Source organism: Neodiprion fabricii, chromosome 4 (assembly GCF_021155785.1).
Source record: "Neodiprion fabricii isolate iyNeoFabr1 chromosome 4, iyNeoFabr1.1, whole genome shotgun sequence".
NCBI classification, from domain to species: domain Eukaryota; kingdom Metazoa; phylum Arthropoda; class Insecta; order Hymenoptera; family Diprionidae; genus Neodiprion; species Neodiprion fabricii.
Window position 1 is genome coordinate 17,226,444 of NC_060242.1, and position 27,828 is coordinate 17,254,271.

At 37.9% G+C, this 27,828-nt stretch overlaps 6 protein-coding genes across 17 annotated transcripts; 3 read left to right on the forward strand and 3 right to left on the reverse strand.

Moving 5' to 3' along the window:
- The first annotated feature begins 340 nt into the window (after nt 1-340).
- Nucleotides 341-11,878, forward strand: LOC124181227 (bestrophin-4). Of its 3 annotated transcripts, XM_046567572.1 has the most exons (9): nt 341-686; nt 1,005-1,784; nt 5,093-5,262; nt 5,410-5,730; nt 6,643-7,201; nt 7,284-7,582; nt 8,270-8,496; nt 8,584-8,818; nt 8,896-11,878. In XM_046567572.1, the coding sequence occupies exons 4-9, from the start codon at nt 5,609-5,611 to the stop codon at nt 9,230-9,232; spliced, it is 1,779 nt and encodes a 592-aa protein (XP_046423528.1). In that variant the 5' UTR covers nt 341-686; nt 1,005-1,784; nt 5,093-5,262; nt 5,410-5,608; the 3' UTR covers nt 9,233-11,878. The 3 variants fall into 3 exon arrangements, with proteins under 3 accessions (XP_046423528.1, XP_046423527.1, XP_046423529.1); XM_046567571.1 differs by lacking the exon at nt 5,093-5,262; XM_046567573.1 differs by lacking the exons at nt 5,093-5,262; nt 5,410-5,730.
- A 17-nt stretch (nt 11,879-11,895) lies between these two features.
- LOC124181233 (MTRF1L release factor glutamine methyltransferase) lies at nt 11,896-15,859 on the reverse strand. 6 transcript variants are annotated; one of them, XM_046567584.1, is made up of 6 exons: nt 15,736-15,856; nt 13,615-13,752; nt 13,237-13,354; nt 12,924-13,152; nt 12,434-12,681; nt 11,896-12,325 (listed from the first exon to the last, which is right to left on the reverse strand). In XM_046567584.1, exons 2-6 carry the CDS (start codon nt 13,679-13,681, stop codon nt 12,082-12,084), a joined length of 906 nt encoding a protein of 301 aa, XP_046423540.1. In that variant the 5' UTR covers nt 13,682-13,752; nt 15,736-15,856; the 3' UTR covers nt 11,896-12,081. The 6 variants fall into 6 exon arrangements, with proteins under 6 accessions (XP_046423540.1, XP_046423542.1, XP_046423543.1 ...); XM_046567586.1 differs by lacking the exon at nt 13,615-13,752 and having other exon boundaries at nt 13,237-13,352; nt 15,736-15,859; XM_046567587.1 differs by lacking the exon at nt 13,615-13,752 and having other exon boundaries at nt 13,237-13,344; nt 15,736-15,850.
- Nucleotides 14,758-20,383, forward strand: LOC124181230 (tryptophan 2,3-dioxygenase). Its single transcript, XM_046567579.1, has 9 exons — nt 14,758-14,830; nt 15,133-15,205; nt 15,748-15,911; nt 16,062-16,129; nt 16,219-16,284; nt 18,556-18,915; nt 19,567-19,816; nt 19,903-19,996; nt 20,068-20,383. The coding sequence occupies exons 2-9, from the start codon at nt 15,177-15,179 to the stop codon at nt 20,240-20,242; spliced, it is 1,206 nt and encodes a 401-aa protein (XP_046423535.1). The 5' UTR covers nt 14,758-14,830; nt 15,133-15,176; the 3' UTR covers nt 20,243-20,383.
- A 344-nt stretch (nt 20,384-20,727) lies between these two features.
- On the reverse strand, nt 20,728-23,410 carry LOC124181232 (cathepsin O-like). The gene is made up of 6 exons (XM_046567582.1): nt 22,899-23,410; nt 22,115-22,525; nt 21,879-22,027; nt 21,740-21,799; nt 21,353-21,621; nt 20,728-21,265 (listed from the first exon to the last, which is right to left on the reverse strand). The coding sequence occupies exons 1-6, from the start codon at nt 23,082-23,084 to the stop codon at nt 21,228-21,230; spliced, it is 1,113 nt and encodes a 370-aa protein (XP_046423538.1). The 5' UTR covers nt 23,085-23,410; the 3' UTR covers nt 20,728-21,227.
- Nucleotides 23,411-23,711: 301 nt separating this feature from the next.
- Nucleotides 23,712-25,295, forward strand: LOC124181236 (40S ribosomal protein S3-A). The gene is made up of 4 exons (XM_046567592.1): nt 23,712-23,859; nt 24,319-24,638; nt 24,726-24,913; nt 25,069-25,295. Exons 1-4 carry the CDS (start codon nt 23,827-23,829, stop codon nt 25,254-25,256), a joined length of 729 nt encoding a protein of 242 aa, XP_046423548.1. The 5' UTR covers nt 23,712-23,826; the 3' UTR covers nt 25,257-25,295.
- LOC124181228 (GDP-fucose protein O-fucosyltransferase 2) lies at nt 25,296-27,608 on the reverse strand. Of its 5 annotated transcripts, none has more exons than XM_046567576.1 (9): nt 27,504-27,528; nt 27,298-27,406; nt 27,051-27,190; nt 26,831-26,956; nt 26,494-26,764; nt 26,235-26,427; nt 25,956-26,133; nt 25,753-25,882; nt 25,296-25,692 (listed from the first exon to the last, which is right to left on the reverse strand). In XM_046567576.1, the coding sequence occupies exons 1-9, from the start codon at nt 27,511-27,513 to the stop codon at nt 25,545-25,547; spliced, it is 1,305 nt and encodes a 434-aa protein (XP_046423532.1). In that variant the 5' UTR covers nt 27,514-27,528; the 3' UTR covers nt 25,296-25,544. The 5 variants fall into 5 exon arrangements, with proteins under 5 accessions (XP_046423532.1, XP_046423531.1, XP_046423534.1 ...); XM_046567575.1 differs by having other exon boundaries at nt 27,298-27,409; XM_046567578.1 differs by having other exon boundaries at nt 27,051-27,406; nt 27,508-27,608.
- Between the last annotated feature and the right edge of the window lie 220 nt (nt 27,609-27,828).

Sequence of the window (27,828 nt, forward strand, 5' to 3'; positions counted from 1 at the left end):
TCAGGCGATAAAACAAATTTACTATACAACTTATTTAACGATCGTCGTTTCAACTGATAAATGATTCACCTTGCCTGATCAGTTTCATCATACGGAAGTAGGTTTCATACAAGAACTCGACAATTTAATCTTGTCGGCTACAGAGATCAGCCGATAAATCGGAAACGAGAACGTCATAGACCGCATAGGCCTCGTACGCACGCGGGTGAATCCGTGTCGTAATGGTTTCTCGTAATCGACACAAAAACAGTGAGAGGAGAAAAAAAATCACAGACCTATCTTACCATCCGAGCGACTCAGCGCGCTCGACTTTTGGCTCAACGCGGCGACCGCAGTCAGCTGTCAGCGGCCGTGGAGTGCGGTGTTTGTGAGTTGCGGGGCGCGAAAAAAAAAAGCACATGTGTATCGTGACATCGCTTGGCGTCCGTTTAGTGTGTGACAACGTAATTGAAGTAGATTTATTTGGTGCCGCAAACAATTCTAAAAACATTTCCTCTCATCAATTCCGGCCTCGTAATACGTGCACATTGCACCGCGTGAATGCATGTCGGAATTCCCGCAACGCACAACCTCCTTCCCTTTCCGATTCTCCACCCCTCTGACGGACTGCATTGATTCTAGTTTAAATCGTTCGAGTGCAGTAATTGCATCGTTGTATAGCCGATTCTGTTGCCTTCTTGATTCAGGTAGGGTATAAATTATAAAACTAATCGGAATTCTTTTGTCCGTCAAACATCGTGTGTCGAAAAAACACACGTTCCTTTGTTCGTAATGCCACCAAAAGTTCGAAGAATAAAAGAAAATCGTGAAACGATAAAAGCCGCGAAATTGAAAAATTAAAGTACCTACTTATACCGATTGTCACGGGAAGAAACTTTTTCTATTTGTTCTGATACTTCACGGACTTTTTTTTACCGATAGGAATTATTGTAATTCAGAATAATGCTACGGCCACGATCCGACTTTCTATTTTTCATTTTTTCCTATTTCTATTTCTTTTTCAGGTATACACTGAGGCTCATTGTTATGCCAAGATATGACGAGATGACATTATTACCCGTGCTGATTATACTTGAGTTGTTTTTATTGTCCGTAGACGAGGAGCCAAAAATTATCATTATCACCGCTACCAGGCAGTGATAATAATTTTAGTGGTGTAGTGAAAAGAAAACTGTCGAAGTATGGTGTATGTTATACTTGAAAAAAAACTAGAGAATAATAAGACACGGTCTATTAAATTAACGAGGGACGTTATTTTGAAATCCTTAAACTAACAATACGCACAAGCAAAGAAGAATAAATTATTATGCAACAGGCCACACGATAAGTTGGCAGAGGAGTTATACGTACATACATATATCAGTTGGCCTTCAACTCGGTTTTTTGTTCTTCATCATCGTCGGTGTCGTCGTGAACGGAACGTTCAACTGCTGGATGAGTATAATGCATCAATCGATACATTTCCGTTAATGCTGATCGTTGAGCATTGTCGCTGTTGTCTGCATTTTACATCATCTTTGATCAACGATTTAATCATCTCTGCCAGCTACCACAGACATCAAAAGGATCGGAAAAATGACAAATTTAGTTGACGGCTAATTACAGCAGCGATCAGTTCCGCACGACGGTGTCTGAATAGCACGTTGGGACACTTTGTCATTATCTTCTTCTCGTTCATTTTCCTTTCAATTTCAAACCGTCAAAAGTGCCAAGATGACTGTCACCTACACAGCGGAAGTTGCAACCTGTCGCGGATTTGGATGCTTCATCAAACTTTTGCTCAGGTAACTACTATTATCAAATATATTCTTTCCTTTTTGTTCTCTTAGATAGCGAAGCAAATGTGTTGCCTCTATATTTCAGATCGTTTGACTATCTCAGGGTAAAAAACGACTGATTCCATGCCTGCCACATCCTTCCTTCCTCCAGATATCGTACCCCTGTCCTTGAATTCTTTTAACCTTGATAAAAATATGCAGGTACCTTTTTTTTTATCGTTAATTAGCTAAGAATGTCACTTCTTATCATGCGACAAGGTTTTTTTTCCAATAGCTTTGCTGTGTTATGTATAGTTTCTGGCTTGTAATCTCGATTTATGATGGAAGGCTGTTTATGGACATATATTATGATGAATTTTTTCTTTCCTTTACGATTTATAGGTATAATAGGCGTGTAGTTATAGCCACTTTTCTTGAAAATAATAAAAAGCCGCTTTCCAAAGATATAAGTCACTTCTTACGTAATTTCTTATTTTGTTGTTTCAAACTGTTTGTTTGTTAGTTATTTTTATTTCTCTTAATATGTCATCATCGTGTTAGTCACACTTAATTCATATCGGAATTCAATCCATGTTCTTCGAAATTTTAATGTAGTCTAAGATAACAACTCGAGTGTAAAACTTGCGATACTGCACAGATCAATAAGATTGTATCACCAATTGTCTCAAGGGTGCAATATCACTTTAGCAATCGTTAAAAATTTATCTATATGTCGGTAAAATTGGCCTGTTTATACATGTATATTTTTTTCTTGCACAGAGATACGACAATAAAACAAAAACAAGAAATTATTACAATTAGAAAGAAAAAATTGTGTCTTTCGAATTTGAACACGCATTTGCCTGGTCAATCAGAATTCAGCCACTTCCTTAATCTTTCTAGAACTGTATTAAATTGAGCGGTGAAAAAAAATAAAAAATTTACAACAGAATTCGTTTCTGTATCTTTCTATTAAGATATCGGATTTTTTTCAGAATTTTCCTAATCCTATATCAGAAGTTATACACATGTCTGTTATAGCGGTAATATTTTTTAAGTTTACAACTCTGTATTAACAGGTGCCGAGCTTATATATTTTCTTTTCCAGATAAAAAATTAAGTTCAAGTAGCATATAGAATATAGAATTAGAAATGAGAACACAAATTACATGTCGCTGTTTTTGTCTGCTTAAGCTGCACTTTTTCAACTAGAAGACATAATTGAATGAAGGGATAGTCTTCCATATAATTTTTTTCAGATGGGTATAGAAATTGGTGACAAAATCCATCCCTAAAAAAAAAACTGATTAGCGAAACTTTTCTTATGAATTTTTCAAATGTATGTACACGGAAATGGAGAACCGTTCTAAATGAGTTAATTAATCGATTTCAATCTTCTCCACTGGTATGTTGGTAAAAAATTATGAATGTTCTTAGTGTTGAAGTCATATTGATTCAAGCTTGTGAGTCTCTTGATGAACTTATCTGATAATCTATGAATGGCATCTGTCTAAACACAACGTGCCTGATGGGTTAAGATAAGTGTGATCAAATAGGTCAGATTGTGAGAATAATCTAATACTCGAAACTCTCAATTGCAGCATGTAAAGGTTTTATCGATGGCAGATTGTAAATGAATGTCTCGTGGCTGCGACTGTTTGCGATCGGTCTGAATTTTTTGTCATCCATCTTTTAAGAATCACCCTATCTTGAGCTAGTCATTTCATGCCAGCACAGCTGTTTTTCACTATAAAAGGTGACTCCCAGAACTTTTCCTGATTGTGAGTCAGAATAACTGATCAATGATCAACTTGTAGGAACTTTGTCGTGCGATTTCTGTGAAGCGGCGTACTTATTTACAGAGTTAGTCATTAGACAATATTATTCAAAAAGTCTTTCACTATTATTCTCAGTGGTCCCACATTTTGACATATACATATGTACATACGTGATGCGATAATTTACTTGTTGCGATTACTTTAGTCGGCTTTTTTTCACTCTCTTTTGAACACGAACATTTAACAAAGCTTACTAATTTCTCAACAGGGCATACATGATGTGACAAGGAAATGTGATACGTGTTCTGGCATTACCGATACACCGATTTTATTAATACCGTAGTGTAATCATAATGATTTACGTTTTGGAATAATCGTTATTTCGTAATTTTAGAAACATCTGAAATGCAGTAAATTATAATGAGGCAAAAGAATTTTGTTGTTTCATTACACCGATATTATTAACTTCAGCCTCATATTTATTCGAAAGTAAATCACCGTTTACTTTGCACTTCGTATGGTTATTTGAACCACGTCAGTGTCCGATAATAACGGTATCATCATTTCCTCGCAATTACTTCAAAAGCGTTATCTGTTTTGTTTGAGTGAAAAACGGAAAAATGCAGCCGGTAGAGATTGTAACGCTTTACTCGAAAGTTAATTATTCAAATTGGAGTCATCACTCTAACGAAAGAATTTTCGTCAAATAATTCCACCAACATTTTTTTTTCCTCCTTTTTAATGAAACAAATTTTACTCTACTTTCTCCTTTTCTTTTAGAATGTTTCACAAAAATGTTATATTCCTTTTTACTAGTGATGATAATGAATGATGTAATGACTATAAATAATACTTATTCATACGATACTACTATTTATGCCTGTAAAGTCAATTAATAACTGGTACTGATTATTCGTGTATTTCAACTACCCGGGACAATCTTGGTCCGGTTCTGTCCCGCTTTACTAGTACATTTTTTTATCTTCCATATGACCAAAATGACCACATTACAATACCACTTTTCTTAATAGAGATTTTGAACCGAGATAAGTGACCCTTGGCGGCTGTTAGCGATGCAATATAAAAGCTGTTTCCTGTAATCTCGCCTGTGAGTCAACTGTCTAGCAAAAAATCCATGTAAAAAGATTGCCCAAAGCCGATAGGCAGTATTATAAAGAAGATTGTAAATGAGGTAATATGCTATCGAGTCGAAAGTTCAAAGGTCGCACAATTTGTTGTACACTTACTACGTAAATTTCAATACTCGCAATGTATTGGCAGAAAATAACAATTCATTATTTGGGAATGACTTGTTTTAAAAATAGACACATTCCAAGAAAAAATTTACAACACCATGAATTACGTGTCTAATTAGAACGTCCATTGTTTGCGATATCTTTTTATTGCCTGTAGTTGACATATAAATGTAATAAAAGAAAAGGAACGAGTAGTTTTTTTTTTTTTTTACTTCTACCTCTATTGTCAAAAATAGAATCTTTTTGATAGCCTCGTTACCGTCGCTTTAATTTCCAACTTGTGGATTCTGTTTTATTACAGTCTCTACTCACATAACCGGATACACTCAGCGGGACTGATAAATAGCTTATCTCGATCAACTCATCATTGTCAAAGATAGGACTGTACGCATTGAGGCGTGTGCTAGACATCGTCACTGATTATTGCACAATCTAGTCCCGTTATTATACTTACCACTTAACGTTACAGAGGTTTGTTATTTTTTCGAATTAACACCTCTCCCAATAAAGACAGAAATACGGTGTGTGACGTCAAAATGTTGTTACTAATTTCTAATCCTTGTTCTAAACATGTACATGAAACTTGTAAAAATCGTTATTTCGTTTTTCACATATTAGATGGCGAGCCAGCGTTTACAAATTGGTGTGGTTCGACTTAGCTGCTTTTTTAATACTGAACTATGCTATTACGGGCATACATCGTTTTCTCCTGGATGACGTGCAAAAAGGACACTTTAAGGCAGTTGTCGAGTATTGCAAGGCGTACAGCGACAAAATTCCACTGTCTTTTGTACTCGGTTTCTACGTCAGTATCGTCATGACCAGGTGGTGGAATCAGTACATGATTATTCCTTGGCCCGACTCTATTGCAGTTTTTGTTTCTGCAACTATTCACGGCCAAGATGAACGCGGAAGACTTATGCGGCGTACCATTGTGAGGTACGGTAATCAGGTAGACAATAATTAATTACCGAAACTAACAAGCGGGATAGTGAAGATGGTTTTTGTACTCATTTTAAGGTATATTAAGTTTTCTGTTTCGGATGTACCAAAGTTATAGTCCAGTCAAAGAGCTGTCCAGACAGAAATATGAAGTAAAAACATTTGAAAATGCAACTGAAGTTAATCGACTTGAATTTTGTTGAAACAGTATTCCCTTCATGCAGATGAAATTAAAAAAGTATAAATTTTAACTGCAATTTAAAAAATACTGCATTTAACTGAACAGCATAATTATCGCATCATTTGACCGATTTCAATGAACTAGAGCTGATTTTGACCTTAAATGATTTCTCTAGAAACCAACAGTCATATTTTCTACTTCACTTATCAGTTCATCGATAAAACATGATCAGTGAAATAATTATAAGTGATGAATAGTAAACCAAAAGAAATCCTGAAACGTTATCGGATATCCGACTTTGTACATTATTAAAGAATTCATTTGCGAACAGAACGAGCCCTAGTTCATTAAAATCGGTGAAACGGTGCAATTTTTTCATCATAGAAACAATTCAATAATGTTGGCTCTTCAAAGTCATCAATAATTGTCCTATCGTCACTAAATTTTATGATTTTCTAATTTTTTCTGTACGAATGGAATATTGTTTGAACCAAATTCAATTTGATTAACTTTAGGTGCACTTTTAAACCTATTTTACATGACAAGCCTGGCTGGACGGTTTTTGACTGAACTGTATGTTTGGTTATTTCTTGAACACGAGGTAATTTATTTATTGACATATTTATTTGCGGCTTACCCCTTTACTAATATCAAGAGAAAATAACACAACAATCACTCCCGATTACATTTCATATACTAATGTTGCTCTACTTTACTCTTTCTTTCAGATACGTCTGCGTTTGCTTGACTTTAGTGCTTACCAACATATCGCCTAGAGTTAAAAAGCGATTTCCAACATTGGAACACTTTGTTGACGCTGGTTTACTGCTCGAAAATGAATTGTCGATATTCCAAAGCCTTAACGCCAAGTTTCCAAAGCCTGGCAAACACTGGTTACCTATAGTATGGGCCTCAAGCATCGTTACTCGTGCTCGAAAAGAGGGCAGAGTGCGTGATGATTTTGCTGTGAAAACTTTGATCGACGAGTTAAACAAGTTTCGAGGAAACGCCGGAAGGCTCATACATTATGACATGATCAGTGTGCCTCTGGTCTACACTCAAGTCGTCACACTGGCAGTATACTCATACTTTTTGACCTGTATCATGGGAAGGCAATGGACAGGTGATTTGTCGGCGGAAGCAATTGACTTGTATTTTCCCTTCTTCACGACTCTTGAATTTCTATTCTACATGGGGTGGTTGAAAGTGGCCGAAACTTTGATAAATCCTTTTGGCGAGGACGACGACGACTTTGAAGTTAACTGGATAATAGACAGAAATTTACAGGTAATATTACCTGCTTTCATACATCGTTCATTTCACGTCATGCGAGTGAATAGTCAAATTTTTCATTTACATCGAATTACAGGTGAGCTATCTGATTGTCGATGAAATGCATCACGAACATCCGGAACTTATTCGCGATCAATATTGGGATGAAGTATTCCCAATGGAATTGCCCTACACAGCGGCTGCACAGCCTTTCCGAGAAGAACATCCCGAGTCTTCAACCGCCGGTATTCAACTCTCCGCTGCTCAGCAAGAATTGCAGCCATCATCGGTCAGGATTGAAGATCTGGCACCGGAGTACAATACCAAATTTCACAATGATCTAGCAGACGACGCTGCATCGGGTATACACTTTACTGCAGGTGGAAAAATGTCAAGGTAATTTTATGTCAGCTACTTAACGGAAGGCTTTTTTCGTTATCATCAATTTGAACGAAATTTGTGAAATTAAGAAAACGATTCAGTTTCAAACAATCTGGAGTACAATATTAATGAAAAAAATTATTGCACAGTTTGAATTCAGATGTTTATCATTCAATAATCACTCATTGTTTGTCTCCTCTTTTTTTTATTTTGCACACTGCACTCACGCAGCCCAAACTGGCTGATGGATTATTTTTACAACGGATTGTAAGTTCTTTTCTTGCAAAAAAAAAACTTAATACACTGTAATTCGATGTTGTACTGTTCCGTTAGCTAACGCTTAATCATGTTTCATTCAATTATTACCTGCTCTTGATTTTCATCTTATACAATTTGTTTGAACAATATAACGCATGTGATTGGCAGTTCCCTAGGCTGTGTAACATTTTTTATACAATTATTGGCAACTTAAATTCTGCGTTAAAAACATCAAGCGGATTTTCAAATTAATTTTCTACAGTCTGGACCGACTTGATGTCAATAGAAATATTCTACTTTTGTACTAGATTACTATTATTGTGCATCTGCCTAGTGTATATGCGGTGTAAATTGATCAAAAATGATATAGCTGTGTATCATGTCTGAAGAAAAATTTATTCCATTTCTTTCCTTTCTTTATTTTCAATTACTTCACCTGCGCAGAAGTGGAAGCAGAGTCAGTACCAGAGAGCGCAGATTCAGCGGGGGATCAACACCTAGTAATATTGGCGGTTCGCTCACGAGAGTAAACAGCGTAACTAACGTTCTACGGAGGCTTTTCAGTAGGGAAGATAGACCCGACGGTAATAAAGTAAACGACGATACCAGGACACCAGGAAAAATTCCAAATTCAAACTCAACAGCTTCTTTGCAGCAGTCTCGATTTGCCGGTATGAAACAATTTTTTATCCTACCAAAATGCTTGGAAATCCCAAATAAATTTCAACCAATAACTAACCGCTGACTGTTGCTTCTAGGTGGCGGATCGATGAGAATTGGAGTAATCGAGGAGGTTGATGAACAGATGACCATGACGTCGATGCGGCCGGAGACTAGGCCTCACGTTCAAAGCATTTTCCCGCAGGGCGCACCACCTCCTTCTGCTCCTATGAACGTCCCGGGAACAGTTTCCCCAATGAATGGTCGAAATGGTGGCGAAATTCTATCAACGAGCGCGCCTGCTGCGGCGATCAGACTTCCCAGTGCGCCAAGGTATTGAGTTGAACTGATTCTCATAATCTAATATGACAAAGGGCAGTTCTGTTATTTTCCTTCCCTTCCATTTTCAGAACCCAACGCAGTACGCAATCGGCTCGATCAAGTGCTGCCTTCGAGTCTGCCCCAGGCTTTGAGATGGGACCTGTGATCGATATAGATAATATTAGCATGAGTAGTACAAGCACGATGAATTCGGATGACGAATTTTTAAAGCTTAAAACTGAAAGGGAGAAACAACGGCGGGAAAAAGCGGTTTTAAAGCTTGCACGAAGCATTAGCGCCCAGACGCAGATAAATCACGGTGGAAATCTTAATGCGAGCGATTCAGAGGCTCTTTTAACGGAGCTCACACAGTCCTCTCGTATTTCGATTAGGCCTAGGAACGATAATAACACCGATCACGTTTAGCGCACGAAATAACTTAGGTGAATTCTTTTCTCTTTCTTTCTCTTCGTCTATATTGTGTTACATTTCATCGTATGCGCGTTAAACGATCTGCACTTCAAGTGGAATTCTCCCACTATAGATAGTTAACAGTGATGACACGAAATTCATGAGGTGGCTCAATTTTTGCAGAATAATGTTTTATCGTATAACACTGGTGCGTTTTTTAGTCTTTTTGTCATGTATATTACCGTCGTAAAGACACACTTGTCACTGCTCAATATTCGACACACGTATTGCATTCCCGTAATACATAATGTTGTTACTATATGACGAAATCAGTATAAAAAGAATTGTTTTAAATATATATTCTAATCACATACAAACACACATGAGGTAAGCAATTCCATGCAAAGTCAAACTGTACTTAGAAAATTTTTATAGTGAGTAATGTTTACTACTCAATTCACAACATGTTTTGTTGTTTTTTACTATTGTCTTATTTTTAATGCAACGAGACGCGATAATTGTATCGCACTTGTAAATATTAGTTGAAATTCAACAACTTTAGTATCTTGTATAACTATCTAGATGTAGTTATTTAGAATTTAGTAATTCAAGTTTGTATTTAAAAATCAACACAAGTTAGAGAAGCTTCAATGATCGATTAAACTAGTTAGGTTATTTTAATGATTTTGATTGATAACATTAGACGCTTAACTAAATCGAATAATACCTGGGTTGTGGTCGGCTAAGTTTATTATATTTTCTTTAATTTTAATATGCATATTATTTATATCCACGAGTAACGAGATATATTAAACGTCGTTGATGTATTATTTATTATTACTAATATTATTATTGTTATTGTGGTTATTTTTATAATTTTTAAAGAACAAACAAGTGGTCATAGGCTAAAGGTGCTTTATATTTTGTTTCGTTTGTTTCATATCGCATTTTGCGATAAATATTTATAAACACATGAAAAATTCGAAACGATATAGATCTTTTGATATGGTCGAAGTATTATCTTACACGTACCTACTAATGTGTTTTTCGAATCATTCGCTGTTAGATACAATTGTCTGAAGATGATAACACTCTTAATAATAAACCACCAATCTTGTGTGGCGGAATTTTTACGCATTATTATTGTTATGAGTGTTATTATTTTTTTCTTTTAATTTTTTGTGAAATGGCGAGAGATAAGACATCAAAGTTAATCATTCGGTAATCAACAATTGTAACCAAATCCTTGCATTCGGAATCCAATTTATGAAAGTTAATGAAAGTAAAATTTGCCTCCGCACTTTTTCATTGCACTGCAAAAATATTTAGGAAGTCTAAAATACATACCATTGTAGCGAAATTAAGAAAAAATAGGAACAACAATTTTACCTGCACGGTGCAATTTTACTAGCCACGTATTTAAGTACGAAATAAATTAATCGTTTTAACCTTATTATGTCACATATTGACATATTTTCGGGTGCCTTTACGCTGTGCCTACGTTTTAAGTACGGAAAGTTTTAGGCGACCCATTAGCTTGTTATTCACACTATGCTCAAATTCACGCAATGCTCAAATTTCAAAAACTTATACTTACGTATATCCCCACAATCGGAAAAGAATAGAAACGGATTGAGAATTTCAATACGATCTATTGCGATTTCTTTATCTAGACGGATGTTTCGTATTCTTCGAGAAGAATTAATTCGGATAGAAAGAATTGAATCGGATTGATAATTGTCATCCCTTATTCTAAATAAATAATTGAAACGAACAAGCTATTAGAGGTGCCATTGTCGCGAATATGACGGGATAGGACAGAACAGATAAAATCGAATAGAAACGAATAAACAGATTCAAACGAACAGTGGCTCATTGGAATAACTCATGCTTAATTCGGAAACTTGAAGAAATGGGATTCATAATTCTGCTAATCGTTCCGTTTCTATTCTTTTCCGATTGTTGGGATTCACGAACGAGTATTGAAATCTGCTAACATTCCGACAATAATATGTTCTCTCCACATTTAAATAACGAAACCGCAAATTGCTCTTTGTAATATATTTATATTACGTATATTCAATACCCTTTGCTACGATATTGTACTCAAGTAATTATGTATAACATAGATAATCTAATTAAGGTTTGGAAAGTTGAGGGAAAAAGTGTGTATATTACACCAGTCACTGATTAGTATGCAATTAGTTATACGTATTTTGTTTGTTTTACCATTCTATAAAATGTGTATCGTTCGATTGCAACGATGCGTTAAATACAGAATAATGCGGCTAGCTTAAGCTACATATAATAGGAAACAAGTACTGAACGAATATAAACTCTTTTCTATTGGTTTTTCTGTACATAAAAAATTGTCATTTAATATAGGCTCGCAGTCTCGATATGATTCAAATTTATCTTGTACGTCAATATTTTTAATTAGTAATTCTCGTTTGCCATCCAAAGATTCCAAGGGATGATTACCTGGTGCTTGACTTGTGCATTGGGTTACGCATCAATTATCATTGTTTACCAGTATTACTGTTTTACAACAAATAACCTATGTCAAATCGCTTCTGCGTGTATAATAAGCAATAAGGATTTCTTCAAGGTTTAAAAGACGATCAAAAATTTCTTGTAAGTTTTCAGAAGTTGAGGTATATTGCAAGGAAACAAAAATCTTCAAAGAACGTGTTTTATTGATAATACAGACAGATGGAAAGAATGAAAGATAATAATAAAATGTGTAGTTATTGAATGGATAACAACTTTGATAACGATGTAAAAAATAAGTAAATTCTCGAAGTGAATGAAAAATAAATTTAGCGTAACGGAAAAGTAAATTTGAAGTGATTTTTCCTAATTTATCAATCTAATTTTGATAATTCAACAAACCTATCATTGTTGCAGTAATCTTTGTACGTGTGTTCGAACTTTAGTTTTAAATCTGTATATTTTTTGGTGAAGAATTCAATGTATTCCGGATGCGTAGGATCGACTTCCATGAACAGCAAACCTCTGGGAATCAATGCTATTGACGCATATCTCAGGACTGCTTTTATCAAGCTTAAACCATCCTTGCCTCCATCTAAAGCCCTGAGATCTTCATATCTAATGAAAATAAATTAAAAACAGAAAGATCATTTATAATAGGACATCACTTCAATTTCTATTCACCGACGAGTTAAATCACGTTAAAGATCACAGTGGATTTTTTACATTTTTATTTCCGGTGCTAATTCCATTAATTTTTCAGTCGGTATGTATGGCGGATTGCTGATAATTATATCGAACTGTTGCTGGTCAAAATCAACACCCGGATGAGAGTCATTTAGTGATTTTATTGTACCATTCTCCCTAAGAGCCGCGTTTACGATTCTCAACTTGTCCTGTAGTCCTAAAATCTCTGCATTTTGCCTGGTCAATTCGCAAGCGTATAAACTTTTGTCTACAGATGTGCACTGAATCTGAAAATGAATTAAAAGGCAAGTTGGTAAATTTGACATGGAGATAATCAATTGATGACCGTTATAAATCCAACAACAGGGCTACAAATAGAAAACTTTGCAACAGATGAAAAGGGTAACTTTTTCAGTTCAGAAAGTGTTTATAATAAACCAGACATTAAATAAATGAACAATAAAGTTTTTAAAGCTGTCAAAATTGCAAGGAATGCGGAAAAAGGAATCAAGAAGTGAAACTTTATTGCCTGTGACGTTGCTATCTGGTTGCTCGAGTGAACCAAAGCTAAAGAGATAGCTCCCGAGCCACAGCCGATATCCAGCACTATGTAATGACTATTCTTAGCTTCCGCCATTCTCCTGAGTGCAATGTCAACCAGAATTTCGGTTTCTGGTCGTGGTATGAAGACGGGAGGGACCAGTTTCAGCGTAATATCTCTGAAATCCCATTCGCCGATGATGTACTGCACAGGCATTCTGAAAAATTTTGTGGACTGCTGAAAAATATGCGACATAGAATAAAGTTGAAGATGAAATACTGCATCAACGAGAACTGCGCACCTTGACATTCTGCACTGACAGAGAGATTGAAGCTTGGTTATTTGGTCTAAGGATAGCCGCTGCTCCGGCGCATCAGCCAAGTCCATGGTCTGAATCACGGTGTTGGAACTGTAACGCTGGATGTCAGATTCTTTCTTAGAATACAAGAGATACACCCCCCGCCCTTATACACTATGAATAAATCTGGGATTATAAATTTTAAAAGCGTTTTTTCTCCCATTTTACTTTGATGTTATTTGTAATCCTGGTTCGCAATTACAGACTGATTGATCACAGATTCTCAGGTTTGCTGATGGATTGCTCCTATGTGTAAATATTCCCCTTAACGGACGCGAAAAAATTTAATGAGCATCATTTTCTATGAGTCTCAGACATACCTTTTTTGAGCCGAGTACGTGAGTGAGAATATGTTCGATTGATTCAACAGGTTCTGAAATACCCTCATTTTCAAACCGGTTACTCCAATATTTGACTATTTCACAAATCGTATCAGGCTCACCCTCGTTGATCCTTGTGCTAAAATATTTTAGCCCATTAGCCAACTCTTCTCTCCCTATCCTTACGGTACAAGTTTTGCAACCCGATAATATCGACCCCCTACAAACTCGCAACATTTTTAATGCCATCATTGTTTTAATGATGCAAATTTTAACAATCCTCTTTTCTCCACTTCGGTTTATATCACATACGGGCGCATGAATATAATTCAACTTAGTCGTCGCCAGATGACGCTATTTGCATATTTACATTACGCCTACAAAACTTTACAAAAATTTCTTATGTGATATCCGCGTTGCGGAGAAGCCGGCGTGTTGAAAAAAAATCAATAAAACAGAATCGGGTTGCAGGTAACGAGGCGCATAGCCACTGAGAGGGGATCATTTTTTTTCGAAGCTGTGGCTTTGATACATTTGAGTTTCAATTGTCGGATACGAACTAGCCCAACGAACTTACTTAATTGTAAATCAATTATTTCTGATCTACAGTATCAATGACTTTTGAGTTATCGCTTTTATGGAAGAACGATTATAATGTATTCTGTGTTCGACAAGTTTGGGCTCAGGACTTTTATGAAACTCGCAAGATCTGGTGGTATAAACGGGTAGACAATAATCTGGGTGGATGAATTATCAATCCAACATGAATTAGCTTTAATTATTATACTACGAATTAAAAATGTACAGATTTAAGGCTGATTACGAGCATATTATATAGAGGGATAATATTAGCTGCGAAATTTTTGCATCATATCAACATATTCTACGTTGAGTTATTTGCGTTTATTAATGATAAATTTATCATTCTTGTTACCATTTTTATCATTGCGGGAATATTTATGAAAGGAAAGAGTGACATTGATAGTAGCGGTTTCGACACTGATATATCTCGTAATTATTTGTCGTGGAGCGTGAGTGCAAAAAACTGTGAACTTATACGAAAGCGAAGTCGATGACAGAGTTCGATAATTCTCTCCTCTGAGGTTCTTTGCTCATAAAGGGAGCCAACCATAGCTCCTCGGAGCTCACGTGTCAGTCGCCGAGTGACCGTCAACAAAACGAGATCATTTTCTTTCTCTACATATTGAGACATAAAAGTAAATTCGTTTTATCAAATTTATGGTCTGCAACGCGTAGATTTAATTTCGTTATACACGTGAATTGAGTAAAACGTACCATCTAATTTCTATTCACTCGTTTATTTTGTTCTCTTTGTGTATAATCATAGTTTACCAATAACAAAATTTCAAGGAAGTTGACTTTCAATTACTTCTCACATTACACTCATTCGTATTTGAATTATTCATTTTATCGTAGGCGATTATTTTTATTCCCTTTTGAATTTTATTAATCAATTATACGAAATTCAACACACATTATCTGTTTTCTCTTGCGTTAGGCCTTGGTGAATATACAGAACGCCGAAAGAGATTTGTCTGAGCGATGGCGTGCCCCATGAGAAACGGAGGAGGGTTAGTAGAATTAAAAGTGTATACTCGAAATAATACTTAGAGATCATACTACGTGACACGAAGAAAGAATATTTTTTAACATAACTTTTAACAATGAACCAGACAAAAGAAGATTTGCACTTCATTAAATAAATCATCTCAATTACTCAACGGCACTGAAAATCACAGAGACGTTTCAGCAACGAAACATATTCGCAACTTTCGTACCGCTGCGAGATAACACAAACAAAAACAAGTATGATACTAACTAATTTTTTTTCCTCGTGACTTCTTCATAGGTCAAGTCCGATAAACTGATAGCTTATTCGAGTCAGTGACAGTGGAATAATAAATTTTTAATCAAAGACTATTTTCGTCTTTGGCTTGTCGCAATGAAAATTCAAAATTTCGTTACTATTTCGTCAGATTATCATTTAACGGGTCATCAGGTCGTATGGTTCTGTGTTACACATCATTAGACTGATGACGATTTAGACTTAAGCTTCAATTCGCGAGAACCTTGCGCAATACGAACTACGTATAATATTTACCAATCTGTTCAGCGAGGACACAAGTCAGGATGGCGATCAATTGACCGAGGGTCCGGGTATGCTTTACGGCGAATACCTTCGTCTGGATAAAATACTGTCGGCTCAAAGGATGCTGAGCTCGCAATGTGGCGAGGAAGGCGTACACGACGAGCATCTATTCATCGTAACCCACCAAGGTCAGCGATTTAATGTCATGTTTTACGCGACGATAGTTGTTTTGCATAATAGTGCTCTTCGAGAGATGCACAAGTTTGCTCTGACCCTTTAAGATAATCCGATTACGTTAATAAGTACAGCAATGAATAGTATGACAATTACTGTTACAGCATACGAGCTATGGTTCAAGCAAATCATCTTCGAACTTGACTCTGTCCGCGCCTTGTTCAACACTGAGGTGAAAACTGGCGGACGCGAATTTTTAAACATTTCCATAGTATCCTGTTTCTTATATTTATTTTTCTATAAGCAGTTCGTCAATTTCAGGGTCTTGACGAATCGAGAACGCTCGAAATATTGAAGAGGTTGAACCGAATCGTCCTTATACTGAAAGTAAGTCTACAACTTTACAATTAAAATATAATCCGTATAATTGAACTTGCTTGTGTGCTTGTTGATGGTGCGAAACGGAACGATATGTGTATGAAAATATGTAGTTAGATAAAACCATGGCCACAATTAAGAAACCCATATGTCCAGATTGAGAAACGCTTTTTAATATTGCCACTCTGGAGAAAAAATTTTTTCTAATAGTAGTCATCAAAAAGCAGGGAGAGGAGACCACTTGGTACAAATTTATATTTTCAAGTAAATGAAATCAGCGAGTATGCAAATAGAAAAGCAAATATTTCACAACATGACTGTAACAAAAGAGGAAAAACAAGCAGAGGTAAATAAGGAAACAGCTTTACACGTACAATTTTGTGCTCTGGCTAGCTGAAAGTTAATTGGCTTTTCTTTGCCGTTAGGATCCAGCATAAGCGACTGGGCGTGATTGTTTTAGGCAAATCACACGAATATCAAAGCAAAAGAAAGTTCGCAAAAGTTGTTGAAATGTCATAATAATAAGTGAAATAGGATTTTTTTTGCTGCTATATTTTCCACCGATATTTCAGCCGAACTCGTAACACTCTAAGATGATAAACTAGACATTGCGTACATCAGTTGGAACTCGAAATGTGCGAAGACTGGTATACGTACGGAATGCGGAAATAGAAAAAGATAAAAGGAACGAAATCCCCTGGTGACAATGACAGTGGTATTAGCCTGGGGGGTAAACGACCTGTTCCGTGTTCACGGCTGGGTGTAATCCAATTATGAATATACACACGTGCGAGTGTAACTATGATCAAGGAAGTATTACATTTCGGGCTACATTTAGGATTTCGAGTGTATATAGGACGTAGGATCAGTTTTACCTGGCGCGTGTAGCGAAGGTATCTGGGTCAAGCTCGCGATTTTTTGCATCATGATATATTGTGCGCATATGCGACGTTACTATTATTTCACGGAGGCGACCTCGTAACGCGTTCCCGATATCGTTTACCGCCTCGTGGATTAAATATTTGTTAAATAACTTCTTAGATATGATTCTCTCTCTCTCTTTCTATGAGTGAATATTGTGCCACATCGATATGTGTACTTGAACGCGATGAACTGTTGCAGAATTTTACACGATATACACACATACTGCATAGCCTTGTATTTGTATGGGTAATACGCACAAATTCACAATAACAATATATTGAGTAAGTTAGGCCCACGAGAATTTCGCATAATGTTTAATCGTCAGGCCAGCCTCAACTGCCTTCGAGGTCTTACAACAATCTCCGTTCGATTCCGTGAAACATATAACACATATGTATATAGTTAGATGCGTATTTCATGTTATCTTGCACCTGCAATATCATGCATATATTATATCCTGCAGAGTAATGCACACGTAACCGGGTTGATATTATTTCTTTTCCTTTTCCTCTCCTTCTCTGCGGCCTGTTTTCTTCGGATCGAAAATCTCTTACCGTCGTCACGGCCAGTGTCGAGTTCCCACTCGTCGTCTCGACTTACAGACCTCAAGCCTATCCTTGCGTGTATATTATACATTCATCCCATTTGTCCAACCTGCCCGCGACTACAAACTCACGGTTTTCTCACACCCTAGCCTATTCAAACTGGTACGATTACATTATTGTTTTTAGTGAGAAGTCACACCTAGGTTTGCGTTTACGTTCACAGAAATGCCTCAAAGACATCCTACGAATTTATATTGGCGCCAGACCCTACAGAGACCATTAATCTCATTTTAAAACCCGCTTTCAGGAAAACCCGTAAGGGTTTCCCCACTCATTTCATTAGCTTCGCTTTGCAAACAGCCCAAATTCTCCGATCTGAGACATCTCCTTACCCAAGTTAATTGTGTGCCAAGGTACACGATACAGGTGACGTGCGTAAGCCTGTCGTGAATGAGCTCCGTGATACAAGAGGGTCTCCGCTTACCGTGAGAAGCCAAAGAAATCCTCTTGCACTCTAGTAAGGACTGACAGCGAGCGTTGGGTTCTTCGGATCAATAGTCTCAATCTTCGTTAAACGAAAAAAATGAGAATAAATACAAATCGGGGCTTTCGATCGAGGCTGAAGTTAATGTATCCGGAGTTTTCTGTGAAACTCGCTCGTTCAACGCCAGCAAATAGGCAATTCGAACGCTCGGAATGTGACATAGAGTATCAGTTGCCTAATCTGCCGGCGTCGAGTGCGCGTGTTTTACTGAAAACTCCGAGTATATCAACCAAGAGGGATAACAGGAAATCGGAAAATTGGTTTCAGCTACTCGTGGACCAGGTGATGATCCTGGAGACGATGACACCACTTGACTTTATGGCTTTCCGCGACTACCTCTGTCCTGCATCCGGTTTCCAGTCGCTCCAGTTTCGCCTGCTCGAGAACAAGCTCGGCCTGCTTCAGGAGCACAGAGTAAAGTACAACCAGAGTTACACCAGGGTATTTGGCAGGGATCCCGAGGCTATGACAGCTCTTGGCCTCGCGGAGAACGAGCCGAGTCTGAGCTGCCTGGTCCAGCGATGGCTGGAGCGCACGCCTGGATTGGAACCCCACAATTTCGACTTCTGGGGAAAGTATACCAGAGCGGTTGAAGGGATGCTGACGGAGCAGGAGGCTTCGGCCAAGGTAAGAGTCTTGTCTTTTCGGTTCATTCACATCCTACGTTACGGAAAGTGACTTTGCGAAAGTGCATTTGACTTGCTACTAAGCATTAGAGTGTATCAAGAGTCAAACCCACTGTTTTCAGCATGGTACTGAGAATTTCAAATCATCTAATAAACTTTGCGAAGGAAGCGACCAGACTAACAGATAACGTAAACACAGCTTCTCTTACCTGCGATTAGGTGCAGTTGCATAAGGTGTGAAAGCAAATAGAAGATAATTAAAGGTAAAAGTTAAAAGGTGGGAAAAAAACAATCGAGGAACTGTACGATCCTGCGGTCAGTTAACGGGCTTCGCTGGCATCAGATATACACCCACTCACCGACTCTCGACTACATAACGTAACATAAGTTTGCGACGTCGGTTTCTGCGGTCAACCGCACCTGTCGCCGTAATAATAATTAAATCGAAGGGACAAGAGAAGCGAATATTGTTATGAAGAGAGCTCTGTTTGCTAGGCACGGAGAGTCGTTTCAAATAAATCGGTTTCCATTGTACGTCTGTTACATAATTCGAAGATCCGAGTTTAATTATATCGTGCGGTGAATAATAGTACACGATTTTGTAGTTAACGTTTTTGAATGATCACATTTTGAATCGAATTATTATACGAAGGCGGAGAAGAGCGAGCAGGTGAGAAACCATCGGCTCTCCGACATCTCTTCGCGGAGGGCGGTCTTCGAGACGATATTCAACGAGGCTCTTCACGACGCTCTTGTGTCAAGAGGAGAGCGGAGATTTACTCACGCGGCTCTCCAAGGCGCCGTTATGATAACGCTGTACAGAGACGAGCCTCGGTTTAGTCAGCCTCACCAGATCCTCACGCTACTCATGGACATCGATTCCTTGATCACGAAATGGCGATGTAAACAATTGAGAAATTGATTATTTTTTGCATTTATTGATATTCCACTTTGCTAAAATATCTCACAAGCAAGTTCTTTTACCCAGACAATCACGTCATCATGGTCCAGAGGATGATTGGCTCCCAACAGCTCGGCACCGGTGGTTCTTCCGGTTATCAGTACCTGCGGTCCACACTGAGGTAAAATATGCTGTTCGTTTTTTCCCGCGGTTACTGAAAAGATATGAGAAAAACTTCTATTTAAATTCCAGCGATCGTTACAAGGTGTTTTTGGACCTTTTCAATCTGTCAACGTTTTTGATTCCGCGAAATCTCATCCCGCCGTTGAGCAGGGACATGAAGGCGAAGCTCTCGGGCGCGTGGGGATGTTGGGGAGCCGATGATGATCAAAACAATCTAGAAAGCTCCGCCGAAGCTTCTATGTAGACTATAATTCACGCATCTACGTGATATGTGATTTGCTTCAAGTCAGCACCGGAAAGGGGGATAAATGAAGAGTCAAATTTTATTTTCATGAGTTGTAGTAAAGTTAATATAATAATTATAATTTAACGCGTTTACTTATAATTGTGTCACAAGATTGTACCGCTCCGTTTCCTTATCACAAATACCTAAATCAAGTAAATTGAGCTGTCAGAGGAAACATTTTGACTTACGCGGTCATATTTAATGGCTAAACGATAATATTGTGTAAATAGTTTCGTACATTGCTTTATTTAACATTCACCTGATTGGATAAAGAGATCAAATTTTTATTCAAACACATTCATCAGTATGGAATCACAGGGTTTACATTTTTAATGGTATTTTTGTACTCTAGTAGATTACGTGTCTAGTTGTAGATTTGAGCAGGAATAATAAGAATGATGGTAATGTTCTCACTTGATAGTCTTCATTTTTTAATTTACACGATGGAAATTAAAGTTATTTTCAGATTATAAGTCCATAGCCATCCGGCATTTGAATACTCTTTGTACAACTATAAGTGATATGTTTGATTTCGAATGTATAATCGACAAGTTAATTAATTTTAATAGGTATATAATTTCCTAGCAGCAGTGGTACGCTAATACTGTCGTACGTATACGAACGTACTTATATTAAGAGTCCTGTGTTACTTGTTGAAGTTATTGATTATTGCGAATATTATACACATGTAACCATATTTATAAAATTAAAAAAGGATAAAAATATAACGTGTATACCGTCTATGTGCTTATATTGCATATTAAAATGTTATTCGCGGAAACTGCACATAGGAATGTGTGAAGTTTTTTCCCCACTTCTCACAAAAAATTTTAAACAAACGAATGTAACACTTGCAGCCACAACGTGTTTCATGAAACAGTATGTTGCATAAACACATACGTAGTATAAATATTAAAAGGAAGGGTAACACAACTTTTCCCATCTACGCGACGTCCAACGACGACACTTGGTTGGCAATACCTGCGAAAAGAATTCAACATTGTAATAAAACCGTGGCCGATAGTTGAAAAAAAAAAGAAAATAATAGGAAAAAAAATAATTCCTCACCGCAGAGATTACCGTAAGCTGCAAGGTACAGGTAACCATTATCCCCGAAATTCTCACCCCAAGAATTTCTGACAATATAAAAAGGCACCGAGGCGCTCAAATCGTAGCCCACGATCTCAACCGCGTGATTTAGACTTTTGAATCCGCCGTCACAGTGGAATTGAATTATACCTCCCAGGTAATTTTGCCACGATAAAGCATTCACTGCTGCAGCGACTGGACCATGACTGACAAGGGTTGCCATCAGCGATTCTTCGGCGTCTACGAAACTGGCGGTAAAAGAAAAAGCCGTAGTTCCAGAATTCCGAGCAATTAAAACATCTAAGTGATGTTTTTTAGAGTTTCGACTGAGTAATCGGGTTGCATGCAATTCAGGAGTATACGTACTTGTCGCATGTGAAATCTATAATCTGCACGCCAAATGTGCCCGCGGATGACAAATCTTCCCTGAATAAAGAGATTAATAATGAGATTACAGAGAGGGATTATTTATTTCAATTAATACATCGCCATGGTCATTTTATACTTTTTCAATTGGCAGCTGTCCGTTCTCCACGTCATCGGGTACGCGGTTTCCGCCTTGATTTTAACCCGCGTTACCGTCAACCACATCAACAGACTGCAAATATCACCGCCGTTACAACCGAAGTTACTGTTTCCAGCGCAATCAATCATCTGATAATAAAAACCACGCATCAACGTAATCAGTTTCTCGTGTACATTGTGTTGCTATATTTCAGTCCAACTTGTTGCATTTTTTACCTCTTGAACACTAAGCGTGTGCAACGTGCCATTATTAATCGCAAACATCGTTTCGGCGACTTCGACAGTGCTGAATGCCCAGCAAGCACCGCAGTTCATTTGGTTTCGAACTGGAGTTACGAATCCCGTTTCTCTCCAGTCGAATTTTACCGGTAACCCGGTAGTAGATCTCCGCAATCTGTTCTTCTCACTGCTGTCGGCTCGACCATCTTTAGTATCATCCCGATTGTGACGGTGCGAGTGATGATGCGAGTGATGGAGATGCCGCATTCCACGCGAGGACAAATCAGGGCGTAAATAAGAGCTCGCAAACTCGTCCTCAGACAAGTCGGAAAATTCTGTAACCCCGTATCTCGCACTTTCTTTCGATGTTCGCTTGGCGTTCATCTCCTCGATATGTCGAAGGGATCTCTGATTTTATTCAAACAGAACAATTGCAATTGCTAATGTAACAATGTCCGTTAATTATAATTTTTCGTGATATCATTCAGACTATGACGCATAGAAGCCTCAGCCTTGTGACCGTGCAGCATAAATACGATGCGTATGAACTTTATCGCAAAGGTTATACGTTATATATAAATATTTGTGAACAAAAATGTCAAGTACCGATAATGTCACTAACTTAGATAAAGCGGCCGTGGAAAGCCCCACAAATCTATATGCATGTGTTACAGCGTGTGTGATAATTGGCTTCAGAATATGGCGCGAAATCTAACAAGCCGCTGATTTGAATCAAATCAATCCGGAGGTAATCGGATTGTAGACAGTTAACGCCACCTACCTGAAACTTGCGAAACCTTTCCTCGTACTCTGCAGGTGATCGTGTATAAGATTTCTTAAATTTTTCAACATAAGTCTTGAACAATTTTAGGTCGCTTTCGGTGTTGTCGGGCTCGATCTTGATCGGTATTGCCAAGAAGCACAGGCTCACTACCGCGATTGTGGTTATCACCGTTTTCCACTCCATGACAATTGGCAGGACAAATTTTACATAACAAATTTACACAGCCGTAGTATATCAACAAAGTACACTACCCTGATTCTAACCTATATGAACAATTCAGAGTATACGTGCAAGCGGCAATTAAATATACCTCGCGAGAATATGTATTTTTATCTAATTACTGAGGTGCCTCCTTCTTATTATGACTATTCTTTTACTGAATTAATCCCCACCGCAACTGTGGCCTGACCTAGCTTCTCTGTTATTCTTATGCGGAATGCCTTATCGTTGCGCTACAACGATGCACACGCACCCCGCACACTCGGCATACATTGTATGATTTGTAAACGCATAGGTATGTAGTCACATACGAAGCTTTCACAGCTCATCCATTTTAGTCCCTTCGCTCCTGCTGACTGACAAAAGTGCAATTACACGTGCAAATCCGTCTGACTGTCGTCAGGCGTAGAAATGAATTCACGCCTGATAGTGGCAATCGTGTACGCAAAATGATCAGAAAAACAACTGTATGATTTAATGAGAATATTTTTTAACCAAACTTGTACGTCAATAGCTTGAATAATTTGTATTATCTTTACATGCTTATGATTTTTCTACTGCCACGAATCATCTCATCACATTTCAGTGTTGAATAGGTTAAAAAAAGACGCTGATTTGAATGTGAGTTCTGCGGTCGAGTCCCATTTCCGTTTCCAGTCGGAAGACCCTTCAGTTTTCCGTCTCCTTTCTTGTAACAGCGCTGATTATGGCAGCCCGTTCGATTTCGAAGAAGAGGAAGGTTAGTTAGTTTTAACAGCTTTTACCGCGTTTATCAAACAAATATCGCAATCACGGTAAAACGCAAACATTTCCTCACGATATTTTCCTGCTAAACCTGTGAATCGCCAAAGTTTGAATATCGGATCGCTCGGATACTTTCAGCTGTCGCTTGTTCCTCCCCAAAGCGGTTATCCCGCTCCTGTCACTTGTGCATCAAAAGTAACAAAACAGTTGTGATGCATTTCTGTGACACTCATTCTTTTGGCAACGGCGAATCGCACTCCGATTTTTACTGGTTAATTATTCCATAGCCACGCAGATTTTTGTAGGTTAGGTTAAGGTTAGGTTTGAACCGTAAACACAGCCTGGCCCTTCAAAATACCCCAGTTGTCGATTTTTCGATTCGTTATTTCCACATGAAAATGAGGTGAATTCTTCTCTGCCTTATGTTCAGAATTAATTTTACTTTTCATTGCAGTTTGTTGGAGACGGAGTCTTCAAAGCTGAGCTCAACGAGTTTCTGACTCGTGAACTTGCAGAGGATGGTTACTCGGGTGTTGAAGTGCGTGTCACCCCAACGCGCACTGAAATCATCATCATGGCTACACGTACCCAGAATGTCCTAGGAGAGAAAGGACGCCGGATAAGAGAGCTAACTTCGGTAGTTCAGAAGAGGTTCAATTTCAAGGAACACAGCGTGGAACTATACGCTGAGAAGGTAGCAACTCGTGGTCTTTGCGCCATTGCCCAGGCCGAATCTCTACGTTACAAACTTATTGGAGGACTGGCTGTCAGACGGTAAAGATTTTAAATAATATTACTCCTAGTATTTATACATAGTGTAGTGGAGATTCAATACTTACAAGTATTTATTTTTCAATAAAGTGCGTGTTACGGAGTACTTCGTTTCATCATGGAGTCTGGTGCTAAAGGATGTGAAGTTGTCGTGAGCGGAAAACTTCGTGGACAGCGTGCAAAGTCCATGAAATTCGTCGACGGACTTATGATCCACTCCGGAGAGCCAACAAATGACTACGTTGACACAGCAACCCGACACGTACTCCTCAGACAAGGTAAACGTGCAATTTTGCCATTCTTGTTTAAGGAATTTCAGAAGTAATAGTTTACAATAATGACGTGATTATCGAATGTCTTAAAATATTATATTTGACTACTTTTCTGCGTATGAACATAATGCGTGATAATTGTAATTGTTATTATGTTACAGGTGTTTTGGGAATTAAAGTAAAAATTATGCTTCCTTGGGACCCCAATGGTAAGACTGGACCCAAGAAACCTCTGCCGGACAACGTGTCAGTCGTAGAGCCAAAGGAAGAAACTCTTCCCACTTATCCATCCTCCGATGTTAAGGTGGCCAAACCGGATGCTCCCCCTGTTGCACCGATTCCTGTATAATTCCGCAGATCTTAAAATTAAAACTTTTTGAAAGATCAATTGCTCTCACAGTTAATCGCAATTATCCTTCCCCGAAAATATCTTTGCTAACTGTAAAAGTGGACTGGAGAGTAAACGACGCATAAATTATTACTCTTGAATTTTATCAACTGGTAGAAAAAGGTGTAAACTATCAGAATGGGTAGGAGAATTTTTATTTCCGAATATTTTTTTTACTGCATCTTTTCTTGGATACATTGTTGCGCATTGTGTTTAATTCGAATTTTCGATTTTTGCCATCTTGACTCATCACCATAAGATTTTCCATGAACTTCTAGATTTGCATTTCTCAATTCCGCACAATTCATTGAATGTCATCTTCGATGGGAAACCCATTATTTCCCTATCTTCTTGGATTCGGAACGTGAACGTCGATTCGTGCGTTCCTATGAAGTACCTAGACATAATTAATAACATTGATTAGTTCTGTGGTCAGTAAAAAATAATAGAAACTTACCTCGCTTTTGAACAAATTATTTGATCTATAATAGCAACACCCCCATCTTTATACAACTTTTTAACACTATCTGATGGTGTGTATCTTGTTACTGCATACATGTTTAGCAGTGATTTAAGCTCATTGTATTCTAGAGAAAGAAAAACAACGTTTAACGTATGATATTCTCACAAATGGTTGAAGCGATTTTGAGATATTCGTACCGTTATTCTCTGCATCTGTTGCTATAAAAATCGACTGCAAATTTAGTTCTTCCATTTTTATACTCAACTGAGATGCCGCATTCTTTATTGTCGGTACAGAACCTGCGCGACCTATTAAAAAATCGCGTCTTCTAAAGTGTACACATAGATATGGTCCTCCGAGCGCGTTTCTTTTGCTCTATGAAAAATAAAAAATACATTGTTTTGATCACCTTACAGTGTTTCGAGGCAAAAGAAATGAAACTGAATCATTGGAATATCTGTTTCTGAATCTATTACTTTCTCCTTGGTCCAGTCCATAGGTAGTTCTGTCTTGTCCCTAGAGTCATTTGACTTTAAATATTTCTGCCTGAAATCATTAGCGATCTCATAGAGAGCAGAGTTATATCTCATGCTGCGTCTTGCTGCCCAGTATTCTTTTGTACCGTAAGAATCATGAAGGGGTATCTCCATGTGATCGAACATCACAGAGCTGGAATATGACTCAATTAACTTGTTATTTCCTTTCATTTTCTCAGGTTTTCGTCAAAATTTCTACCTGTAAATATCAGGATAGAGATTCTCCTCAAGTCCAGACATAGTGCCATGATAGACTAGGCACTTCACTTCGTTAGCAGTGACATTCGAGTAGCCCCAAAACTTTGCACCGTAGTTGCCAGAACTAGAGGCTTGGTACTTTCTCAACGCATCAGGGGTACAGTTGACGAGCTGATTTTTATCGTCAAAGTTACCAGTCTCAAACATTTTTTCATCATTTTGTAAAATGTAGACACGATCTATCGCCAAGGTCTTGCTGTTTTGCGAGTATTCTGCAAAGAAAAGAGTGTGTTAACTGTTCTTTGTTTTACCAATTTTAGCTTGCCAAGTACAAATACCTTTGATAAATTCGTGCATCTCTATCACTGGTACATATTTCTTCAAACTCTCCAAGTCGAAGAATGTACTCCATGGTATCTGCTTCTGGGGACCAATGTCCGTGCTTCTCCAATGGTACAAATTTCCTGCATAATTGTTGTTACGGAGTGTTAAAAGTCTCTTTACTTTGGGGTAGATTCATGCAGTAGATTCTTTCGTGATAGAAATATGAGCGGTTACCCCATGGTGGCAGGACAAGGTGCCACTGGTAGCGCTTTTTACTTTTCTCTGACAAGTTTCTAACAAAGATTGACGTTCTGAGGTAGACGTCTCGCCTGAGGTTGAATCCTTCAGGGGGATTCACATCGTACAATATATATCTAAAAAAAGTCGTTCGTTTTGTTGAGTAAGTGCGACGTTCAGTCAGTCCCAATGAAACATTAAGGCTTCCATGCATTAAAATCGGAAAAGCTAGGTTAGGTTGAACCTCTTGCTAGTGAATTCGGTGTGCCAAAAGCAATTTTTATCATCTAAAGCATATCCATTTTTCTTTCCACAATATTCTGGCGCCTGAGCAACGTTCTTGTAAGTCAAGTCTGCTGAAATTAACAGAAAGAAATACAACAAGATATCCGAGGCTATCATTGTAAATTCTGAAACAATGAGGAAAAAGTATTTAGGGCACGGTCTTACATACAGGCATGGAGACTATAGTACAGGAGTCCGATCTCTAAGGCGGAGAGGCAGAAAAGGCGTCCGCGAAACTCTGAGATTTAATAGTGCACGGTTTTATCACCAGCGTCGCTCCGGACATTCTGATCCTATAAATATGGTAATACAGTGATATAGTGAACAAAATTATAATAATTATAATAAACGTAAATATGTACGGCATCATGGAGCTATTATATCTAATATACATATAGTTATCGGTCCAGAGTGACCACAGCGCCGCTAACGAAACCCTTATTTCTCATGATTTCGCGAACACATCTTCAATGCAGGGATTGGACTTCTG